Raw genomic sequence first — 18,269 nt, 5'->3', positions numbered from 1 at the left:
GTATCAGTACAAACAGGTAGGGTTGATATCGTGATCAAACATTTATTTACTTAATTCTTAACTCAGTGAGGTAGGTACTGGGATCAGCCTCATTTTTGAGATGAGGCCCAGAGGCAGAGAAAGGAAGTGGCCCGTTTAAGGCCACACATTAGGTAAGCAGCAGGGGACATGGTTGGAACCCGGGCCGTCCAAGGCTAGAGTTCTGCCCTCTAACCGTCAGGCTACACGGCCTGTTGAGAAGCATTTTGGAGAGTCTAAACTGCCAAAGCGCTGGTGTGTCGGGGGTGCTGGCCTTCTCAGTTCCCTCGGTGGGGCCTGGGGAAGGTTGGTAGCCTTGCGTTTTGTGGCTCAGTGGCTGATCTGCCCCTTCTTTCCTCGATTTCAAATCCTTGAATATGTGACTGATTAGAAGCATCACCAGCTATAGCCCCAGACCCCAGCTAAGGTTGCCTAGGGATTAATGTTTGGTTTCTGGACCTTGGGAAAGTCTAGGATCCCAGTGGCCACTTGGAAAGGCAGTTTCTGTCTTTTAACAAGCCGGGGGGCTGGACCTGTGTCTCCCCAGGGCCTCTAAGCTCACCATGCGAAGTCCAGGTGGGTCTGGGACCTGCTAAGCCCCAGGGGCTGCAGTTTGGTCTGGCGGAGATGCTGGGCTATGGTTTCCCTGAGCGGAGAGAAACAGAACCCACTGGCAACTGATGCAGGATTAACTGCCCACAGGAAACAGTGAAGAAGCAGGGCTGTGGGTTTCCCTCCAGACCAAATGGCTGTTTACACTCCCTGTTTCCTCCATCTCCAGCTGTGTTTATCCGGGGCTCAGAGAGCACTGGGGGCCAGCCAGCAGGGCCCGAGGTTCCGTGGGGCCATGCCATGCTCCCCGCCCGGCACAATTGCTCAGAGTGTCCTGGCCTTTGGCACCCACAGCTGGAATGTTTGCATCAGAAAACAGCTGGGGTGGAGGGGAACTCTTCGTACCCCTCCTGCGTTCCTCCGTCCTGTCACATTTTCCAGCGGATTTCCAAAGATGATCCCACGAGCGTGGGGCAGCTGAGCCCCAACCCTCTGTCCTGCCCCCACCCCCTCCAACTCTGACGCCCTCGCAGCTGTCCCCGTGGCCTTCTGTCTGAGCCCCCTTGTTTGAGCTGAACTTTGAATTGAGGAGGCGAACAGGGTTGAGGAACCTGGGTGGGAAGGGGGAAGAAGCGAGAATGAAAGCCTCTTTTGGGAACTGCCCCAAAAAGCTGAAATTGAATGTTGCCTAAGAATAGCCGGAACATTCTATTTCAGCCTGCAGCCCAGGCCTGGGATAGACAGTTGGCATTTTCAGGCTTTGTTTAGTTTTCCATCAACGTTTCCAGGAGAATGATTCAGGCTTGGGGTGATGCCCCCGGGGCTCAGATGGCAGGTGCCCGAGGGGAGACCCACTGACCCTGACCCTTGTAGCTGTTGCCGGATGACGTGTGTGTCTGACGTTGCTCGCTGCACACCAGCTTCTGCCACAGCTCAGGACCGCAGTCACGAGCCAGACAGACCCAGGGCCTGGCCCTAGGAGCTCTCAGTCTGGGACTGGACCCACGTCCGTAGTGGAAGCAGGGTTGAGGCCAGCAGGGGGCCAAGTGAGGGTGCCCATCGGCTTCAAGGGGACAGCTGCCCCTCCAGTCCCCTCTTTGCTTCGTCTCCTGCCTCTCTGACCCCTCCCTCTCAGTATCCTTTGCTGCTTCCTCACCTTCCAGGCCTCCAAGCATAGGTGGGCCCCAGCCTCTGTCCAGGGGCCCTTCTCCATCTGCACTTGTGTCTGCAGTAGCCTCGACCATTCTGTGCCCCTCCTTCTTAAAGTAGATTCAACAGTTGTGCAACCATCACCAGCACAGTAATTTTAGAACATTTTCATCACTCCCGAGAGAAACTCTGGATCCACGAGCAGCCACTTCCCTTTCCCTTCCTCCCCCCCAGGCCTCCAGCAAGCACTCATTTACTTTCTGCTCCTGTGATTTTGCCAACTCTGGACATTTCATGTGAGTGCAGTCGTATGAAGTGTAGTTTCTCGTGTCTGGCTCCTTTCACTCAGCAGAGTGTCTTCAAGGCTCATCCACGTCGTGGTGTCCGTCACATCTTTATTCCTTTTTGTGATGGAATGACATTCCCTTGTGTGGGGATACCGCGTTCTGTGTATCCGTTCATCAGTTGAAGGGTGCTTGGGTTGTTCCCACTTTCTGGCTTTTGTGACTAGTGCTGCTGTGAACATCCACGTACAAGTTTCAGGGTGGACATTCCCATGGCTTTAGACCCCCATCTCTGCCCAATGACTTCCAGCCTGCACCTCTCGCCTAAACTGTGGGCTTGTTCGTCTTGCCACTGTCTTCTCCACCTGAATGTCTCACAGGCATCTTCTGCCTACCACGTCTGAAACCAAAGGCTGGACTCACCCCTTCCTTCCTACCTACCCCTTGTCCTCACCTCCATAAGGAGTCTGATCTGACCTCTGGGGCCCAAACAGGGAGCCATCTTCTGGGGCCACTGCTGCAGGACTGTTGTGTCAGGGATGCTGTTCAGAGTCTCTGCTCCAGGTAGAGCCCTGGGGCCCTGCACAGACTCTGGTGTTTTCTGCACCTCCCACGCCTGCTGGCGGGGTGATGGAGCTGTCACCCACACACAGCCTGAGCACCTCGTTATTCGGTTGTCACCTCTGTTTGCTTGGCCGTCAGGGGTGGGGTGGCCCTGGGGATGGTCTGTGGTCCATCACTAAGGCGGTGTTGGCATCAGTTCTTGGTGCCAGGGGATGACTGGGGAGGGGTGTGTTTTTCAGAGCAGAGGCCGTGTACCACTTGCAGCTCGCCAAAATGTTTTAGGTGGCACGGGAGAAAACTTTGTGTTGGGGTGGGTGGCGGGGGAGGGGAGAAGACAGCACCAAACACAGTGAATCACACGGTGAAGATGGAGCTTTCTTAGCAAATCCCTCCTGTCTTCCCGATTACCTCCAGGAAGCCACGGTTGGTGCTGCGGTGTCTCTGGATTTTGGAGCTGTTTGTTCATTTCAGTTCAGTCAGTTCAGCTGTTCAGACATGTCTGACTCTTTGTGACCCCATGGACTGCAGCACACCAGGCTTCCCTGTCCACCAAGACCCAGAGTTTACTCAAGCTCATGTCCATTGAGTCGGTGATGCCATCCAACCATCTCATCCTTTGTCACCCCTTCTCCTCCTGCCTTCCTTCAATCTTTCCCAGCATCAAGGTCTTTTCCAATGAGTCAGTTCTTCGCATCGGGTCTCCAAAGTATCGGAGTTTCAGCTTTAGCATTAGTCCTTCCAATGAACATTCAGGACTGATTTCCTTTAGGATGGACTGGTTGAATCTCCTTGCAGTCCAAGGAGACTCCCAAGGAGTCCAAGACTGCTTGCAGTCCCAAGGAGATCCAGCACCACAGTTCAAAAGTATCAATTCTTCAGCGCTCAGCTTTCTTTATAGTCCAACTCTCACGTCCATACATGATGCGATGTCCATTCATTTACCAATCATTTATTGAGCAACTGTTATGCCTCAGGCACTATACTAAGTGCTGGAGACAGAGTGAACAAAAACTGCCCAAACCCTTTCCTCTGCGTTCTGACCTTCTGCGGGGTAGGGTGGGGGGATGGAGTGGGAGGGGAAGAGACTGAGAACAAATGAATGAATAGGGAATGTGTGCATGTTTAGATGGAGTGATTGCAGTGGGGATTAGTAAGGTCCAGGATTGACAGACTGAGAAAGTGACATTTGTGCAAAGACCTCAAGGAGGTGAGGGAGGGGGCTATACAGGCACCTGGGGAGGAGTCTTTCAGAGAGAGGAGCCAGTGCAGAGGCCCTGAGGCAGGAGTGCATCTGAGGAATATCTAGGAGGCCGGTGTGAGCAGAGGGGAGGACTTGAGGGGGAGAGTGGGGAGTGCGGTTAGAGAGGTGACGGGCCCGGGTTCCACAGGGCCTTGTGGGGTCACCATCTGCTCTGAGCGAGGTGGGCAGCATGGGAAAGTTTTGAGCAGAGGAGAGATAGGATCTTAGTTCTCACGGGATCCCTCAGGCTGCGTACGGAGAATGGACGATGGGGTGATGAAGGTGGGGGGGGCGTGCACTGACGTGAGTGGTCCTGGACCAGGGCGGTGGTGGGGGAGGTGAGTGCATTTAGTGACAACTGCCTTGTCACATCGTCTGCCCCTTTTCTGTCGGAGAGTTACCGTTTGTATCGATTTGCCAGAGTTCTCTCTCTCCATCCTGGCTACCTCTGGTCATCTCTGTGGAATTCTCTGACCCTGAGGTTATGAACGAGTTCCTCATCTGCTGGGGTTCTGGCGTTGTCACCATCTTGCCAAGGACACACAGGAAGCCACAGGGCTCTTTGCCATGGCCCCCGCTGCCCCAGCGCTCCGAACCGCAGCGCCCACCCCGCGTCTTGACTCGTGGGCTGAGCCCCGACACCTTGCCCACAGATGCTTCAGCACCTCCGGCTGCACCAGCTCTTTCCCCTGTGCTGAACAACGATGGCCTGGGGCCACTCGACTCCCTCTGGGTGGGACGCCTGCCCTTATCCGCTCCTTTCAAAGCCAAGCTGATTCTTGATCTTGCTAGGGACCCTCCCAGATCACTCTTCCTGGGAGCGCTGCCTGCGTCCTGCTTCCTGCTACACTCTGCATAGTGGTTAAGGGTCTGAGTTTGGGGACTTCCCTGGCGGTTCGGTGGTTAAGAATCTGCCTTCTGATGCAGGGGTCACAGGTTTGATTCCTGGTTCGGGAACTAAGATTCCATACACCATGGGGCAACTAAGCCTGGGTGCCTCAACTAGAGAGCCTGCGTGCTGCGATCTGCAGAGCCTCCATGCTCTGGAGCCTGAGTGCAACTAAGACTGGATGCAGCCAAAGATAGATAAATATTAAAAAAAAAAAAAAGAATTTGAGTTTGGAAATCTAGCTCCACCTCTTCTTAGCTGTGTGACTGAGGTTGCTGAACCTTTGTGCCCCCATTACCCGATCTGTAATATGGGCATGGTCCCATCTAAGGGGGTGGCCACCACTGAGGTCAGCCCATTTTTGTTGTCCGGTGGAAACGCAGACCCAAGGTGGCCAGAACTTCTGCTTTGCTGAGTGAAAAGTGAAAGTTAGTCACACAGTCATGTCTGACTCCTTGCAACCCCGTGGACTGTAGCTAGCCTGGCTCCTTTGTCCATGGGTTCTCCAGGCAAGAATACTAGAGTGGGTTGCCATTCCCTTCTCCAGGATATCTTCCCGACCCAGGGATCGAACCTGGGTCTCCTGCATTGCAAGCAGATTCTTTACCATCTGAGCCACCAGGGAAGCTTTGCTGAGAGAGCCTGGCATTTGGCCTGCTGGTCCAGGATGGTGACCTGGGCTCTGATACAGTCCTGTCCTGCGCAGCCAGGAGACCAAGGCTCAGAAAGGGGAGGCGACCTGCCCAAGGTCACATGGCATGTCCTGGTCAAAGCCAGAATGGGAACTCCCAGACCTGAGCCCTTTTCCTGTTGTCTTCTCTGCTGTTTCCCCAAGTGGAAGGAAGGAGTTTAAAAGACTCTTCTACATTATTTCTTTCCTCCCATTAATTCCTCATCCAGGGGCCTACACTTTACAAACATGTAGCAGGGGCTGGAACTATTAAGATCGGAAACACATTGGCATGAAATATAGTTCATACAGTTGCCGCACATGGAGCTTTTGTTGTTTTATGCCAGACAGCTTTTTCAGTTCTTGGTTTTCTTGGACTTCCACATGTTTTTTTTGTTTCTTGTTTTCTTTTTCTTGCAAGGGGTGGTGGGTCTTGTCACTGCCCCTTCATTTGCGTCCTGCTGTCGCCCTAGATAGGGGATGCAAGGACCCAGAACTGAAATACAGGAAAAGTCTTTATAAAAGAGATCAGAGCTTGGCTTGCTGAGCTTTCGATGGGGGTGCCTCGGGTGGAGGTCTGTGGACATAGCCACAGTTGGGTGCAAGATCTGCCCTTTCTGGAGCCAGCTGAAGTATCCACAGAAAGTGGGGGTGCTCCATGGGATCCAGCCCCCATTGGTGACCGTCCCAACCTCCAGGCTGCCGTCTTCTCATTGTAGAGGAGACAGCGTGCCTTTCACCTCTCATGTCTCCTCTGGAGCCTGCATCAAGCCCACATCACAGTGAGTGGTGGATATTGCCCCTTCTTCCAGTGACAGATCCAGCTATTTTCACACCGTGATTTTATGGATCTGTCTTCTCATGGCTGTATCCAGGGGCTCCCGTGATGGTCAGGCTCTTCCCGTCTCCTGGCTCGGTTTTCCTCTGCATCCGCTTTGTTCCTGGGAGGTTCCCGTCTCATGGTTGCTATACTGGCCTCCAGCAGCCTCAGACCTGCCTCTGATTAGCGTGGCCACGAGGGAGAAGAGAGTGTATCTTTCCCGCCTGTGTCGTGTAAAGTCCCAGACCCCGGTCTCGTTGGGTCGGCTCAGGTCCCCCAGGGATCAAACTCGCAGCCTCAGCAGTGAAAGTGCGGAGTCCTAACCCCCGGGGAATCCCCGCTTTCCCATACTCTCCTTGAACTGGGAGCTGTGGCTGGGAGATGGAAGGTTCTTGAACACGCCCTGGGAGCAGGCCTGGAGCGGCCTCGCTTGGACTCCATGACGAGGGAGAGGATGGGAAAGCGGGGGCCCGTCTTCTCCCTGCCTCCTCCTCGCCCCTTTTTTCCTCCACCTCCGGGCCCCATGTTCTGAATCTTGAGCCAGGCTGAGCCAGAAAGGAGGAGTTGGCTGCAGTCTCGTTTCCTTGATGCCCCGGTTTGGCCTGGAGTTGGAGGCCCCGTGCCCACACCTCTGGGGACACGACGTGGCCACCCAGAGTGGACACGAGCAAGCGTCCTTTTGGTAAAGATGACGGGAGGGGAGGGGGTGACGGGGCCCCCGGCGGAAGTGGCGACTCCTCTGCTCTGACATCCTCTCTTCCAGGAAGCCCTCACCTCAGGCCCCGCTTCTGAAACCACACAGGGCTGGCTGGACGGATGCTGGGGAGAGGTCACCCGGCCTGCGCCTGGAGGGGCTTCCGCTGCTGCTTTGCTGGTGCCCAGGGCACACCCCCCTCCCTTCTCTGCCCTCAGTTTTTCTAAGCAGTCCCCAGGGCCTGACTCTGCTCAGACATTGCGTGTTTGTTCTAAGAGCCTGCTTTTGGAAGTGTTCATTCCTGACTGGTACTGTTTCTGGAGGGGCCCGTGGAGGGGGTTGGGTGTCCACCGGGTCCTGCCTTCCGGCTCGGTGACCTTGAACAAGAGACCTCGCCTCTCTGCCCCTCAGTCTCTTTCCCTGTGGCCTGAAGATGAACATGGTATCTCAGGGGCTTGCCTGGTGGCTCAGACAGTAAAGAATCTGCCTTCGATGCAGGAGACCTGGGTTCCATCCCTGGGTTGGGAAGATCCTCTGGAGAAGAGAATGGCAACCCACTCCAGTATTTTTGCCTGAGAATTCCATGGACAGAGGAGACTGGCAGGCTACCGTCCATGAGATCGCAAAAGAGTGGGACATGACTGAGCGACTAACACACCTCATTGGGATGATTTAAGGATGAAATGACTTAAGAAATTGAAGTTTAGAACAGTGCTTGGCATACTTAGTAAATACTCAAATGCTAGCTATTATGATTACTCCTATGACTACAAGTTTCACTGTTATTATTACTACATAGGAATAATAATAAATGTAAGAGCTATTATCAGTATGGAAATAACCATGATAAATATCGTGTCCTTTCCGACCACCAACACTTTTACATTCATCATGCCGTTTGATCCTGGCCACAACCTTGGGATCTGACTGTGATCCCATTTTATAGATATGCACACTCAGTCTGCTTGGACCCTCTGAGGCCTTACAGATGCAGAGGGTTTCTTCTTGGTCACGTAGTTTTCCCAACACACAGACGTGTGTGTGTGCATGCTGTCTCTTCAGTCATGTCTGACTCTGCGCCCCCGTGGACCGTAGCCTGCCAGGTTCCTCTGTCCATGGGATTCTCCAGGCAAGACTACGGGAGTGGGTTGCCATGCCCTCCTCCAGGGGATCTTCCTGACCCAGGGATCAAGCCTGTGTCTCTTATGTCTCCTGCATCGGCAGGTGGGTTCTTTACCACTAAGGCCACCTGGGAGACCCTCCCCCCGCTCCTCTTGCCCAAGATGCTTAACAGGCAGCTTTTGGGTTCCTTCCAGAAATACTCTTCTCTGGGCCAAGCAAGCCCTGTATGTTCATAAAGCTGTTCCACCTTGGATGTGGATGTCAAGGTTTTCAACACCGTAGTCTGTCTGTTTTGAACTTGACTCTGTTGTAGCTTACTAAGACAGTGTGTTAAATTCTGAATTGGGCAGGAGTCTTCTCACCTCCCTCCTTTTGCATATAAGAACTTTATTAGTACAGCTCAAGCTTCCATTAATTTTGAAGATACCCATACTTTATGCTTGTCTGGGATTGACTGGGACATCTTTGGGATTCCAGATCCTTGCAGTCTCTCTGGGATTGTGAAGCAGGAGGGACTCTTTCAAATACAAGGGATGGAAAAACTAGCTCAAGCAGACTTAATTAAAAAAAAAAAAGAGGCGGGGGAGCGGGGGGGTGGGGTGGGCTCTACACTTTCACTGCCAGGGCCGGGTTTGATCTCTGGTCTGGGAACTGAGATCCTGCAAGCTGCATGATGTGGCCAAAAAAAAAAAAAAAAAAAGGCTCACGTAACTGAAAGATATGTGGATACATGGTTTGAGGTATGGGCAGGTCCAGTTGTCTTTAGGGAATTGCCAAACTCTTTTCCAAAGCTGGTGCACCATTTTAGAGTTCTTCTTGCAGTGTATGAGGATTCTAATTTCTCTCCATCCTCACCAACACTAGTTATTGTCTTTTTGATTATAGCCGTTCTAGGGGGTGTGAAGTGTTATCTCACTGTGGTTTTGTTTTGGATTTCTGTAATGACTAATGATACTGAGCATCTTTTCATGAGTTTATTGGCCATTGGTGTATTGTCTTTGAGAAATGTCTATTTAAACCTTTTGCTTTTTTAAAAAAAGAATTGAGCTATTTGTCTTTTTATTAAGTTGTAAAAGTTTTTTGTATATACTGTCCCTTGTTCGATATGTAGTAATAATTTACACATTCTGTAGATTGTCTTTTCTCTTTCTTTTCTCTTTCTTTATAGTCTTTGAAGCACAATGTTTTTAATTTTGCTTAAGTCCAGTTAATCTAATTTCTTTTAGTTCCCTATACATCTGGTGTCATATGTAATAATGCTTTGCCTACCCCAAGGTCACAAAGATTTACACCTATGTTTTCTTCTAACTGTTTTATAGTTTTAGCTCTTACTTTTAGGTCTATGATCCACTTGGAGTTAATTTTTGTATACAGTGTGAGAAGGAGTCCAACTTTATTTTTTTTTGTATGTGGATACCCAGTTTCCCACTAGCATTTGTTGAAAAGACTGTTCTTTCCCCATTTAATTGTCTTAACACTGTTAAAAATTTACTGACCAGAAATGTAAGGATTTATTTCTGGACTCTCAGTTCTTTTCCATTGATCTATATACCTGTCCGTATGCCAGTGCATCACCACTTCTTACAGTTTGGAGATAGAATGCAAGTAAAGGGCAAAGCATGTGCAAAGGCCCAGGGGCAGGAAGAGACCTGGAGTTTGAAGCTGGGCAGAGTGGAGCCCACACTCCCTTGTGAGTCAAGAAAGCAAAACTAACACTTTTCCTTCAGTTTTGGTCCAGCGAGGAGCCTAGTCAGAAGGCTGAGTGAGTTTCAGTTCTCTATACCCAGCACTGATCTCAGGCAGGACAGACAGACAGAAAAGGGAACTAACCTTTTTCTCATTTTTACTAGCTACTGGGTGTTGGCAGCCCCTCAGGGAATCCATCAGAGGAGGACCCGGGTTTCCTGGTTCGTGTCTTGAGCATCTCTCGCCTGGACCAGTAGCCGCTAGCCACTCTTCTGGCTTTTACGTTCATTTTATGTTCTCGCCAGTGCATCTTCCACTTGGCAGTCAGATGGATTCTGTTAAGGCTAAATATATGGGTGTTGTTAGACCTCAGCTAGTACCCGCCCCCCTCTGCCCACTGCTTCCCCGAGGCTCTTGGGATGAACCTGAAGAGCACACCCCAGCCTCCCCTGATGTGTTTAGCATACCTCCAACCTCATCACACATGTTTTCTTCCTCACTCTGCTGCAGCCTCTCTGGCCTCCCTGCTGTTTCTTGCTGCCTCAGGGCCTTTGCTTGCGCTTCTCTCTTTCCCTGACGTTTTTGCATGACCCATGCCCTCACTTCGCTCAGGTCTCCATCTGGAGGCCCAGCTCCTCAGAGACAGGCCTTTGTACCTCCCTCACTGTCTGTCCTCATTTTTCACTTATCACTTATCCATGCTATAACTTATATATTTATTAGAGAGGAAAGTGTTCCTGCTTAACTCTCAGAAAAGTTATAAAACAATATAGCGGTTCAGAGCATTGACCCCTAGCCAGACTGGTTAGGCTCCAGTCTGCTCTGTGACCTCAGGCAGATGACTTGACCTCTCTGGGCTTCAGTCCTCACATGTGTCAAATGAGGGTAAAAGCAGGAACCATCTCACGGGGCTGTTGTGAGGGTTCCGGGAGTCTGACAAGAATGTACGCCCTCCCCGAGTGTTAGCTCTTGTTATTACTGTCAGTGGTTAACGCTCAGCTTGTGGACTGTTCTCCCTTTCTGGTGAGCTCCCGGAGGGCTGTCTTGGGCTCAGTCTCTGTTGAGTTTGGGAGCCAATGGAAATACGTCCCCTATGTAGGGTTGGCCAGAAAGTTTGTTCGGGTTTTCTTGCACGCTATTAAAACCCGAACAAACATTTTGGCCAACCCAATGCAAAGAGCTCGATACTCAGTGACCGGCCTGCCTCTGCCTCACTTCCTCCTTGAAACCTTTCCGGCCCACACTGTCCTTCCCCTTCTCTGATTTATCACGGCCCTTTCACCACTTGGGGCTGTTTTCTGGGCCCCTTCCTCCCTGCCCCGCCCTGCCCCTCCCCTCCCCCGCCCAGCCCCTCCCCGCCCCTCCCCCCCCTTCCCTGGAGCACCTTTCCCAGATCACTTGCCTCCAGAGAGAAGGCTCTGTCTCCCCCTTTTGCTTCCCCGCTGGCCTGTCCTTGGCCCAAGGCAGGTGCTCAGAAAACCCCCAAGGTCTGAGGTTACGGAACATCTGGACCTCGGCACCGTTAGGATCTGCTCCTGTTCGGGCAGAGAAGAGATAAGCGTGGCTAGAGGAGGGCCGTGGTTGAAGCTGGTGCTCCGCAGGGTATGCTCTGAACGCACCCGACACCCGGCCCGCCCTTTGCTGCTGGCGGACTCAGCTCACGCGCCCTGTCCTGCGGCGACAGGCCTGATCCTGGCCAGCGGAGACTCAGTGCTCACGGAGGCTGTTCTTCCCCAGCCGGGTGGCTTTCCCCACGGTGTCTGATTTACCCCTCACCAGGGGCTTCCCTGGTGGCTCAGCTGGTAAAGAACCTGCCTGCGATGCAGGAGACCTGGGTTCAATCCCTGGGTCGGGAAGATTCCCTGGAGAAGGGATAGGGTACCCACTGCAGTATTCTTGGGCTTTCCTGGTGGCTCAGCTGGTAAGGAATCTACCTGCAATGCGGAGACTTGGGTTCGATCCCTGGCTTTGGAAGATCTCCTGGAGAAAGGAAAGGCCACCCACTCTAGTATTCTGGCCTGGAGGATTCCATGGACTGACAGTCCATGAGGTTGCAAAGAGTCAGACATGACTGAGCGGCTTCATTCACTCACCCACTCACGATAGCCTCAATGAACATGAGTTTGAGCAAACTCCAGGAGATAGTGAAGGGCAGGGGGCCTGGCATGTTGCGGTCCATGGGGTCGCGAACAGTCGGTCACAACTGAGCCACTGAACAACAGATGACCATGAGCAGAACCGGACGGCCAGGTTCAGATCCAGGTTCCGCCTCTTACTTCTCAGAGGCCTTGGTCCTTCCCGCTGAGCCTCCGTCTCCTCATCTGTTAAATGGGATAATAACCTACAGGCACAGGGAAGAGGCTCAGTAGGCATTGACTACTGCTTGCAGTCATCGTCACCATCTTCCTTCTCGTCACTGGTTTTCTTTTCTTTTCTTAAAATTTGTTTATTTAGCTGTGTTGGGCCTTAGTTGTGGCATGTGGTATGTTTGATCTTTGTTGCAGCAGATGAGATCTTTAGTTGCAGCTTGCAAACTCTTAGTTGAGGCATGTGGGATCTAGTTTCCTGACCAGGGCTCAAACCTGGGCCCCCAGCATTGGGAGCACGGAGTCTTAACCCCTGGACCACAGGGAAGTCCCATCACTGGTTTTCAGATGATAAACCTGCACCCCAGGGTGGAGGGCATCTGGGCCAAGGTCACCCAGCTGCCCAGGGGTGGAAGCAGCCCTGGAGCCCACCTGTGGCTGTGCTGGGAACCAACTGGCTGGAGCATCATATCTGTGATTTTTGAGAGAGTAGAGAGATGGAGAGATTCTGAAACATTTGGGCATGCTGAGGCCAGCTGATTAGAGAAAATTATCTGTGCCAGCCCGGTTCTGTCGGTTAGGTGGTGCGGCCTGAAAATCTCCTCTGATATCTCAAGGCCTGGCTAGTCTCTGTGTCTCGGTTCCTTATCACACTTCCTACGGGGCTGAAACTCTTGGATTAAGACTCGCCTGTCCTCTGGAATGTCCCAGCCTGTGCTGTGCTAAGATGGGAGAGGAGAGTGAGAAATGGTGGGGAGGGGCTGGGAGATCCAGGCTCCTGATTGGCCTCTTTACATCTTTTCTCCATGTCCCATGAAGGCCAGCGGTTCTTCTTCTTCTTTTTTTTTTTGACAGTGCACCATTTTTAAACACTTTATTGAAATCGTTACAATATTACTTCTGTTGTTTATGTTCTGGTTTGGCCAGGAATCTTAGCTCCCCAACCAGGGATCGAACCCGTACCCTCTGCCCTGGAGGGCTCAACTGCTGGACCGCCAGGGAAGTCCCCAAGGTGTTCTTTATACCCATTTTACAGATGAGAAAGCTGGGGGCCAGGGAGGGGCAGTGTCTGTGACTGCTTCTGTGATCTACCAGACTCTGCCTCTGACTCGCCCTCATTCTCCTCTCTCTCTCGTTTTCTCTCCTCCAGCCACACTTTCTCCGGGGTGTTTCCCTTTCAGTCCCCACGCGCTCCCACTCTGACCCTTTGCACTTGCTGTTCCTGCTGCCAGACATGCTCTTCCCCCAGATTTTTGCAGGAGTCCCTCCTTGGCTTTGTCCGCTCTCTCTGTTCGGATGTCAGCCCCCTCAGAGGGACCTTCCCTGCCCTCCTTTTTGGAAAGAACACCACCTTGCCCAAGACCTTGTAGCCCCTTGTTCTGATGTGACTTCATAATATTTGTCTAATCTTATGTTATATACTTGATTTTTTTTAAGCCCATCTTCTTTATTAGAAGGTAAAATCTACCAGGGGCTTCCCAGGTGACTCGGTGGGTAAAGAATCCTCCTGCAGTGCAGGAGATGTAGGAGACACGGGTTTGAGCCCTGGGTCGGGAAGATCCCCAGAGGAGGGCATGGCAACCCACTCTGGTATTCTTGTCTGGAGAATCCTGTGGACAGAGGAGCCTGGTGGGCTGCCGTCCATAGGGTCGCAAAGAGTCCGACACGACTGAAGCGACTGAGTATGCACGCATGCAATATCCACCAGATGAAGAATCTTTCTAGTTTATTAACAAATGTATCCCCCAGAACGCTGTCTGTTTTGGAGGAGCTGCTGAGGGGACGTTTACTGAATGTGTGAATGAATGAATGAGGTTCCCCAGCTCCACATCCCAGTTTGTTCAGAGCAGAGTTGGGACTTGGCTCAGACCTGGGTGACCTGGAGGCCGTTTGGTGCCCTCTGGGTTGATGTCGCTCACCCCTGCCCTCTCCTCTAACCTAGGAACTGGCCAAGAGGACCCCTGGCAAGCACCCCGACCACCCCGCGGTCCAGAGCGCCCTGCAGGCCATGAAGACCGTCTGCTCCAACATCAATGAGACCAAGCGGCAGATGGAGAAGCTGGAGGCCCTGGAGCAGCTACAGTCGCACATCGAAGGCTGGGAGGTGTGTCTGGGGCAGGAGGAACCTTCTGGGCTGGAGACAGACCCGGGCTGGGGGAGTGCACAGCTGTGGGTTCACAATGCCGTCTGGGCACCAGCTTTGGCCTGCGGCATATTTTGTTTGGCCTACATGTTGCTTGCAAAAAAAAAAGTTTAATTATTTTTCAGTGAGGTCCACATAAAAGTATAGATTTCAAGTTTCTCTTAAAAAATTGGTAACCCTGGGGCCCCATTTTGCACGGCATCAGCCATTGGAGCCTTTAGTTTTTCTCCCTACCCCACCCCCAATCACCCTCCTTCACTCTCCTTTCCTGACCCGCCTGGTGTCCTTTGAATGCCAAGGTCAAGGGTCGTGTTTAAGGGTTCACTCCAGGACAGAATTCTGGATTTAGCACTGTTTTACGGTGGCTTTAGGCAAATGTCTTAACTTCTCTGAACCATGCTTTCCTTATCTATGCCTTACATAGGAGGTACTCAATGAATGGGAGGTATGGCTGTTACTGGGCTTCCTTGGTGGCTCAGTGGGGAAGAATCTGCCTGCAGTGCAAAAGATGCCGGCGACACGGGTTCGCTCTCTGGGTGGGGACGATGCCCTGGAGGAGGGCATGGCAACCCATTCTGGTGTTCTTGCCTAGAGAGTCCTGTGGGCAGAGGAGCCCTGTGGGCTGTGGTCCAGGGGGTTACCGAGAGTCAGACACAACAGAAAATGACTTAGTACAAGCATAAGGATGTTACTGTGGCCGTTATCATCAGAGGATGGGATTCTCGATCTCCTCTGTTTGTGGCTTCCTTAAATTATTAGAGCTTTCCTGAAAATCTGTAGAAGGAAATGGGAAAATCTGAATAAATAAAAAAGTTAATGTCTGAGTAAGTACAGCTGGAATGGGAGAGTGAGACTAAAGGGGAAAGACCCTTGGACATAGATTTTTCTCTGAATTGTCTGCCTTAGACCGTTTGGATTTTCTGGCACTTGCTTCGTTTGGGATTTCCACTTCATCTCCCCGTGTTGTGTCTGTGTGTGTTCTGTCGCTCAGTCGGATCCGACTCTTCGTGACCCCATGGACTGCGGCCTGCCAGGTTCCTCTGTCCATGAAATTTTTCAGTCAAGTGTACTGGAGTGGGTTGCCTTGCCTCCTCCAGGGAAGCTTCCCAACCCAGGGACTGAACCCACACCTCTTGTGTTTCCTGCATTAGCAGGCAGAGTCTTTACCACTTGGGCCTCCTGGAACACTGGCCCTGTGTTGGGGAGTCCTAAATGAGACGGTATCGCTGGGAGGTCGAGGGTGTGACTGCAGAGGGGAGAGGCCGGTGTTCAGGAAGGAGGTGGGCGGTTGTGCATTAGTGTTTATCTTGTGCCCACTCTGCTTCCTGCCCAGCTGAGGCTGGAGAACAAATAACTGCATTTCTCAGACTCCCTGAGATGGGATGGGATCGGCCAAGATCAGATCCAGCTGCGTGAGATTTGGAAGGCAGGGTTGGGACAGAGCTCACCCTTCTGCTCTTGCAGCAAAGCGCAGTCGTGGTTGTGTTGGCTCTCTGTGATCGCATTTGCAGAGGGCCCAGGTTCCAGCTGCTGGGTGTCAAGGGAGAGGGCTCTGTTGCGCTGTCGGTGGTGTCTATCTGGCAGGACGGGGTGGCTTTGTAGCTGGTAGTCAAGGCTCCATCACCTGAAGCCCGGCAGCAGCAGCTTGCGCAGCATTTCCTGAGAGAACCAGCTTGGGCCGGCTTTCCCAATGGCTGGACAGTAAAGAACCCACCTGCAATGTAGGAGGTGTGGGCTCGATCCCTGGGTCGGGATGATCCCCTGGAGGAGGACATGGTAACCCACTCCAGTGTTCTTAACTGGAGACTCCCAGGGATGGAGAAGCCTGGTGGGCTCTACAGTCTGTGGGGTTGTGAAAGTCAGACACGACTCAAGTGACCGAGCATGCGTACCAGCTTGCGCAGGCGGGGGTCTGGTTGTCCTTTCCCCAGTTAGGGCAGGGGCACCGGCTCCCCTGGAGCGCTAGCTCTGCAGTGTTCCTGGCTTTCTGGCAGCTGTGATTCTAGGTTGCTCTAGCCCCTCCAAGAATTGAGTAAGGCCCTCATTTTTTTCTGCTTAAAATGCTTAGCTTGGTTTCTGTTCCTGCAACTGAAAATTGTGTCAGTTAGGGTGTTTCCTCTAAGGAATCTCATTTCACCTTCATGATGCCAGAGCTCTGATTTGGTTTCTTGTGACCCTCTGTGGTTCCATGATGGCGCAGCTCCAGGTATCATCTGATACAAATCAGAAGATGGGACCCAGTTCTCCTCCCTTGTGGAGGAAAACATTTCCCAGAAGCCCCAGAGGGACTTCCTTTTCCATCTCACTGGCCAGAAATCAGTCACTTGGCTCCTTTCACCAAATATGCTAACCTGAAATGTTTATACAGTGGACATATTTAAGCATCTGTCTGTTCAGGCTTTGAGCTTCCTGGCAGCCAAGGTAAAAAGAGCAAGACCCGTAAGTTAGTTAGCATTCATTTGTCAAAAAAGGAAGAAGCTGGGCAATTCTTCTGGGAGACAGAGTTCTTGACATCCAGCTAGAAAGAAAATTTCTCATGTGGGCCCCTGTGAGGAGAGCATTAAGCAAGCAGTTTGGCAGCCAGACCAGAAGTGATTTCCAGATGCCTTCTGGTAAATGCCTAGGGAAATAGGAACTAAGGGTCTTTGAGGCTGTTTTGACCCTGAAAAATCTAATTTGAGAATGGCCCTTATTTTGATCAATGTTGCTGAGTGCAGTAGGAAATAAAGTGACCCAGAGTAAGAGTTACTGGCAATTATTGAGCACATGTTACACATTATTCCAACACTGGAAGAGAGGGTTGTTGCTATCCCCATTTTACAGAGTAGAAGACTGAGGTGCAGGCTCTTGACCTTGGGTCCAGCCTTTTAACTTACAGATGATCCTGCCTTAAGCAAGCCTGTCTTATTCTCCTGGCCTCATTTCCCCCTACTTGTCTAATTTCGGGCTTCCCTTGTGTTCAGTCAGTAAAGAATCTGCCCGCAATGCAGGAGACCCAGGTTTGATCCCTGGGTCAGGAAGATTCCTTGGAGAAGGAAATGGGAATCCACTCCAGTATTCTTGCCTAGAGTATTCCACAGACAGAGGAGCCTGGTGGACTGTAGTCCATGGGGTCACAAAGAGTCAGACACGACTGAGCGACTGCACTTTCACTTTTACTTGTCTAATTTCAGATATAGTATCTTTAAAGTAGTCTTCTGTGTCACTTTGTCAATAAAGTGAAGCATAGAACACAGATGATTTTAGGAAAATGTGACATAGTTTTCTCTATAGTAGAAAGGTTTTCAAGTTTGATCCTCAGGGTGGACTTGGGAAAATGATGTGTTCCAGCTAGAACAAATAATGTTTAACTGTGAAGCTGCTTGCAATAACTGCATGCCTTCAGCTGTTAGCATCTCAGGGGACAGGATGACCTAGGGCGGCGTCCACCGTGAGCAAAGGTGGTTGCAGGTCCTGATTTCTGGTTCTCTTCTTGATACTTTCTAGTCTGTTTGACCTCTTGCCAATCTGATTAGATAGCTGTCTTCTCTCTCGGATATGGCTGGCAAGGGACTTGTTTCCGGAGGAGGTTGATCTTGTCTTGGCCACTCTCTTGCTCTGTGCTCAGGCTTGCATCATTAGTTTGATCTCTGATCTGTGGTTTTTTTTTAGCCTGATCCTCTATAAGCCAATTGTCCTTTTTAGTTGCGGGACTGGTTTAGTTAGAACCAGATAAGGTAATCCATAAATCCATTTTATTGAGCAGCAGGAAATGGGAGTATGTCACAAGAGTGTGGGAGTAAGTGTCTGGGCCCACCCCCTCTGCTTGGAGAGTACCTTTGCCTCAGTTTCCTTATCTGATAAATTTGGATAGTGGCAGGCTGCCACACGGGTCACTTGAGGATTCAGGGATTAGATGAATGCAAAGCGCTCAGAACAGTGGTTTTTTTTTTATTTTATTGGTTTGGAGTAAATACTCCATAAAGGTCAGGAAGAGCCGTGGCTGCAAAGCAGGAGTTCTTGTTTGATTTTTTTAGATGAGAAAGCATCATGCGACTTTGGCGGGGCTTGTACCAGTGTGGGCTGACCCTCCTGCCAAGGGATGCTCCACAGAATTCCGTGAGAAGCTCACGGTCGTAAAAAGACATGCATG

At 51.4% G+C, this 18,269-nt stretch overlaps 1 protein-coding gene across 1 annotated transcript in view; it reads left to right on the top strand.

Moving 5' to 3' along the window:
* PREX1 (phosphatidylinositol-3,4,5-trisphosphate dependent Rac exchange factor 1) overlaps nucleotides 1–18,269 on the top strand; it is a 175,013-nt gene that overhangs the window by 93,654 nt on the left and 63,090 nt on the right. Inside the window, exon 6 of the mRNA XM_065922136.1 lies at nucleotides 13,937–14,098. Within this exon, the coding sequence (XP_065778208.1) occupies nucleotides 13,937–14,098 (162 nt within the window). The remainder of the gene's footprint in view (nucleotides 1–13,936; nucleotides 14,099–18,269) is intronic.

Source organism: Muntiacus reevesi, chromosome 2 (genome assembly GCF_963930625.1).
Source record: "Muntiacus reevesi chromosome 2, mMunRee1.1, whole genome shotgun sequence".
Classification (NCBI taxonomy): Eukaryota; Metazoa; Chordata; class Mammalia; order Artiodactyla; family Cervidae; genus Muntiacus; species Muntiacus reevesi.
Note: the sequence above shows the minus strand (reverse complement) of the source record. Positions and strands in the feature narration are given on the sequence as shown.